General features: G+C 52.0%; 1 protein-coding gene across 1 annotated transcript; it reads right to left on the bottom strand.

Moving 5' to 3' along the window:
* Positions 1-215: 215 nt before the first annotated feature.
* LOC128137063 (G2/mitotic-specific cyclin-B1-like) lies at positions 216-3,240 on the bottom strand. Its single transcript, XM_052777681.1, has 7 exons — positions 2,992-3,240; positions 2,678-2,860; positions 2,131-2,289; positions 1,539-1,775; positions 997-1,134; positions 602-712; positions 216-320 (listed from the first exon to the last, which is right to left on the bottom strand). The coding sequence occupies exons 1-7, from the start codon at positions 3,238-3,240 to the stop codon at positions 216-218; spliced, it is 1,182 nt and encodes a 393-aa protein (XP_052633641.1).
* Between the last annotated feature and the right edge of the window lie 2,760 nt (positions 3,241-6,000).

Here is a 6,000-nt window from a genome sequence, read left to right on the forward strand (position 1 = left end):
CATCAGCAGGTGCCTATAGCCCTAGATGGGGGATCAGCCAGTCCAGCTGGGCTAGCCCCCCCCTGCCAGACACCTCCACTGTAGGAAGTCATCTGTGCTACCCCACAGAACACAAAGTGGAAATACTTTATTAAAAGGCTGAAACACACAAATAAGGTACATTATATACACAACAGCAGAGAGTCATTATTCTGCTTGATATCAGATACGATTTGCTACTTAATCAGAGGCTGAGCTAGATCCCACAAGCAAGAAGAGTTCAGCTGTCCAGTGGTGCTTATGTTGCCATTGGTGCTGCTGGCATATTTGTCCCTGATTGCCTGCAGAGAGATAAGTGTTATTAAGTTTATCCTGTTCATAAACCTACACTATTCCAGCTCAATTGAGGCTTGATGGTCAAGCCAAGCCCATAGCCCACCCTAGCACACACCACCAGTTCACAGCTGGCTCATGCCACTTGGGCAAGATTGAGATCTTCAGCTGAAGTGAGCCAGTCTGATCCAAGCCTGACAGCAGTGGCTCAGCTAAGCCAGCTTCAAAGCACCACATATTGACACTTAACCACACATACTCCCCGACTGCCCTGTGAGATGCTGCTTACCATCTGCATGGTAACACCCTTATTCACAAGGATTACGTTCTTTGCTATATGCCGCATAACTGGGAGAAGGTCGCTTTCAGTGTAAGACATGCAGGATTGCAGAGTTGGTGTCTGAAACGAAGGTAAGTCTTTAGACAAGCCTACTAGAACAATCTGAGTACACTGGGTTCTTTGTCTTCTGTTGGGCTTGGGCAATTGCAGTCTCCTGTCTCACAGGGGAGGGTTAACAGTTACTGCTCTACTGCTGTGCCCTTGTAATGGGCCACAGGGAGACGACATGCTGAGATACCGTGAAGGAAGCAGAAGGCATGCACCTGGCCCAGGGTGGCCTTTTAAGCTGGTGCACAGGCACACCAAATTCCAAACTAGGAGGTGGTCTGACAAGCATGACTTACCCACTCACATCCAGTGAGTTGCAGAGCCAAACAGCAGGCAGCGGCTGCAGTCTTGGATGGAAGGAGGTGAACCATATCATAGTCCAAAATGGACAACTCCATCAGGTACTTAGCCAGACAGTGCTGTTGGAAGTTCATCTGCAGGAAATCAGAGTTAAGTATTGGCTATCTCCAAGGCAAGAACATCCTGTCAAGCCTTTGTTTAGTCAAGCAGAAAGAAATACTCCCTTAGCGAACATTTTCGGAGCTATAGGCTTGAAATCCAAGTAACTTAATCACAGGCTGCTCATAGTCTAGGAACACTCCTTTCAATGGCAGGCTAGCAGTCACCTGCAGTAGCAGGCACACATTTTAACTCTGGTTTTGGGTGGGTTAGGCTCACGTGACCACAAGCAGACAAACACACAAGAGACAGGTCTCAACCAGGCTCAGTTGCCAACGGTTGCAGTACTCTAAGGTTTTGAACCATTTTAACAAGCTGCCACAGTAGAGTATTGACTTTTCCAGGTGTTGCTTACAGTAACGCATTTTCCCAGCATTACCTCTGAAACCTTTGAAATCCTTCTTAGGAAGTGCGGAGGGAGAGGGAGGCTCAGACCAAAGTCCAGGGCTTGCAGGATCTTCACCTCCATCTGGCGGATTTGTAGCTTTGTATAAGTGTCAGCAGTTATATAGGTAAAGTCTCCAATATGCGGGGGAAGTATCTCTTCGTATTTGCTGGCAATGAACATAGCCGTAGTACCAACCAGCTGCAACATCTTCTTGGAAACAAGATTGTCCTGTAGTAAGAAGCAGTAGAGATTTATCTGAATGACTTTGCTCAGAACACAGCTTTTAAAGGTAGCCAGTGTGAAGTTTGTTCTACAGCAGGATGATCATACTGGCATATACGGAATAACTGTACATCATCTGTTACCTCTATTGGTATCTGCAGGGGTATTTAGAAGGCTTTGAGATCAAATCGGGGAGAGGCATAAGCAGTTTTGATATATCAAGTCATTGTTCATAGCTAAGAGGGTTATGTGGTGCACACAATTCAACATCAAATGCCCACATAGGGTGTTACTGATCAGTGCTCGTTATGCATTAGCTTAGGGTAGAAGCATTGCCTGACACTGGGCAAGAGACACTCACCTGCAGGAAGCGATCAGTGAGAGCAACTGCCAGGAACAAGGTCTCCTGCTGGAGTCTGAATTTTAACTGTACTTGCACAAGCCAGTCCATTAGCACGGCACGCATGTACCCATTGATTTTCTGGCCATCCAGGTATTTGGGTCTGACTGGGTTTTTTTGCTGTGTGGAAGGAATACAGTTATTAGATCTCGTCACTTAGCTGAAGGATTTGTAATGCCTAGCCTCTGTTGCATCTTAAGGCTTATCAAGGAGTTCAGTACATGCATAGCCCATAGGTGTAGGCCATAGGGCACCAGGTTTCTTTGTTTACTAGAGATGGGCTAGAAAGAGCATGATACTAGTACTACTAGTTGTTTGGTCTAACAACCAGCATCTGTTTATGTTATCAGCTCAGTTTAATCTTGTATTTTAAAGTTAAGGGATGACTTATTAGTGCCTCAGGAAAATCAATAGGTGAAAGTGAATACCAGCTGCAAGCCATGCCTATGACAGGTTCACTGTCAGTGTCAGCAGATGCCCCTTGCACTTCTGACCTACTCCTACTAACCTCAAGCTGTCTCAGATACTTGTAGATGTCCTTCACATAGCTGCTGCAGAGGCTTGGGTCAGAAGCATCTTCCGCATCTACGTCTTCCATATCAAGCAAGACATCAGAAAAAGCCTGACATAGCGCATCGTCTGATGGGGAACATTCAGATACCTCCATGGGGGTTGGAGACTGAGGCGCCAACTACAAGGAAATTCGGGATCAGTGTGGGTAGCACCTCCTTCCAGAGCTCAGCCCAGGCCAAGTGAGGGCTCCTGTGGGGTGAGCTGCATCCAGCAGCCCCGCAGTGCTGGGGAGGAGGCGGCGGGCCATACCTGGGAGGGCTTCAGGGCTGGTGGCAGCACCTGCCTGGTGGTGGCCCCCAGCATGGTCCTCCTGGTAGCCATCTTCCCCAGGGAGATCATGAGAAAGGACCTGATGGCCCGCTTCCACCTGCAGCCCAGGACCATCACTTTGGCGGCAGCCTGTGTCTTTGGCTCAGAGGTGCAGTTGCCGATGTCTCCCAGGGCGATGCGGATACAAAGCCCCAGCTTGGGAGCCACCATCACTGACCTGCGTTTCATGACAGGAATCCGTCTGCTCTTCGCCACTGTATGGATGGCCCCATGGGTGTGCTGTGGGGAGAGGGGAGGGCGGTCAGCAGCAGCATGACAGGGGGGGCACTGGGCCTGCTGCTGCACCCCACGAGTGGTGACTTTGGGGGCGGGGGGCGCAGGTGGGAATGCACAGCTGCAGCCCCGAAACTGGAGAGTTAGAGGAGGAGAGCTGGTGGCGGGGGTTGCAGGCACTCGCCCCTCTCCCAAAAGCAGTGGCCTGGAGAAGAGGGACTGGGGGGTGTTGCAGGCACTTGCCCGTCACCCGAAAGTGGTGGCCTGGAGAAGAGGGGCTGGGAGTGGGTTGCAGGCATTCACCCCTCACCTGAAAGCAGCAGTCTGGAGAAGAGGGGCCGGGGGGTGTTGCAGGCACTCGCCCCATGCCCCAAAGCGGTGGCCTGGAGAAGAGGGCCCGGGGCAGGGGGTTGCACGGCTACATAGCCCCAGCGCTGGAGGGTTATAGATGCGGACCTGGGGGGTTGCACGGCTGCCCCCCCCCGCCCCGACCTGAGTACTGAAGGGGAGCCGGGGGGAACGGAAAGGGTGCCCCAGGAGAATTGTGCACACGCATCACCATCCCCCCCACCAGGGAGAAACTGGAGTGAGTGGGAGAGGTCACGATGTCTGCCCCGCCGCAGACCTTTCCGCCCGCGAAGCTGGATGGTTTTTGGGCAGAGGGGAAGGGAACTGGGGAGCAGGACGCCGTAGGGCCTCACAGCCGCTTCCCCCACCGCCCCGTATGAGGGCGAGCAGCGATGCCCAAACCCGCGGCGTGAAGCCCCGCTCCGCTCTGCTCCCCAGTCCCGTCCCGTCCGTACCTTGAACGACATGCCGCCGCAGTAGCAGCAGCAAGCCAAGTACAGAGCTCAGTGCCACCGCCGAGGGTTTAAACACCTCGGCCGCCGCCGCTGATTGGTCGCCCTCTGCCTCCCTGCTGGCTGCCGGCGTTCCGTTGCCGTGGCGACCCCAAACGGACGCCCAAGGTCATTGGAAAGGGGGCGGGACTACGGCCGCGGCGGGCGCACCTGCTCGTGCGCGCCCCGGAGGCGGTTGGGGCTCTTCCCCGCGCGGGGGGCGACAGGCAGGCGGCGGCCTCGGCGGGGAGCCCCTGTGCGGGCGAGCCGCCGGTGACAGGCCCACCACCCGCCCCGCGGCCGGCTGCCGCCGGGAGGCGGCGCTCGGGCCCAGGAGAAGGAAGGGCCCGGCAGCCCCTGTTTCGGCGGCGCCTGCCCCCGACCGGCTCCTGCGCTCCCAGCCGGAGGTGGACCCAGAGCGCGCTGTTGACGCAGGCTCTTCCCCGGCAACTTTGCGCTTTACATCCCAGCTGACGTTTGAACCAGAGAAGTCGAGATGCACTTACAGCGTTGCTGAAAAACGCGTTTATTTTTTAACTCGTTATGCACAGATACGTGGCTTGCCGCCAGATGTACCATACATAGCTGCAGTTCGTTTTACATCTTTGTTCCATCTTCGAAAGTGTTTTGTTGCAATTGTCTGCACGCAAATCAAGTGACTAGACTAAAAACTCCCCCACCACGGTATTTATTAAAACATAAATCAGCTGGCCCACACCTGCGATTTGAAAACCCGCCCTGGCAGCACGGTTCTAACAGATCTTGCCGGGGGGGAAGCCTGAACGCTGCTTTGGAGGATTACTGCCGGATACCGGTTCTTGTTCGACGAATTTAAGATAGACAACACTTATTGCCATTGTCCTCCCTGCATGTCTGCTGAGCAACACACAAAAACCTGCTGAACGCGTGTTAAGGTGCAGGTTTGCACTTGCCTGAAGTATCCAGGTACCAGCTCACCTTCGCTGCCAGGATCACCTAACGTGGTCCCAGCCACCTTCACTGGTTCCAGGTCCTGTTGCTAGCAGCTGAAGTAGGAAATCAGCCTTTCCTCACAGAAAGTTGTGGCAAGCGTGAAGGCTTTTCCATTATGTTAAGCTAACTTGATTTGAAAAGAAAAATCACCCCCGTTTTCATCTACCTATCACAATGGGGCTAATGCTTGGTTTGGTGAAACGCTGTACAATCACCTCAAACATGAGTGGCACGTGTAAATATTAACTGAAGGTTTTTGTTCGAGTATGGTTTTCAAAACTGAAAGATCACCCTGCTTATAGGCCAAGTGTAATTGTAGCACTGTTATTCAAGTGACTTGAGCCTTCTGGAGGAGGCAAGGTGAGAAAAGCACCGCCAAAGGCATAAATCGGAAGAAAACAGGATCAAGCTTTAAGAACACTGCTGGTTCTGCAGCATTACCCCGAGAAATGAGGGACTGTGATCACTCAATCTTCATTACTGTATGTAAAAGCAATGCGACTTCTAGAAACTTTCTGGCTGCAGTTTTTCAAGTCAGCCCCGTATTGCAGATAGTGTTTTAACACAGCACCGTGGGGAGTGTGGGGGGACAATGGAATGCAAACTTGTTTAACAGTTACAAAAGAAACTGTGCAGTTTCCATAAACAGTCTGATCACAAGAGAAGCAGAATTGCTCAAGGATGTTTCAAACGGCATTGCTGGTAAATCTGATCTGACCATGTAACTCCTACATCGGTCTATCCTCAAATTCCACCAACATCAAGTCCAGTCTTTATCATGATACTGATAAAGGTACTGATCCTAAATACCAGAACGAGAAAACAGTATGACAAAATAAGACTGCCACGATACATGGAATGATGAAAGATGTCCTCATTTCTTGCCAACTACTGAATTGATTTG

Source organism: Harpia harpyja, chromosome Z, assembly GCF_026419915.1.
Source record: "Harpia harpyja isolate bHarHar1 chromosome Z, bHarHar1 primary haplotype, whole genome shotgun sequence".
Taxonomy (NCBI): domain Eukaryota; kingdom Metazoa; phylum Chordata; class Aves; order Accipitriformes; family Accipitridae; genus Harpia; species Harpia harpyja.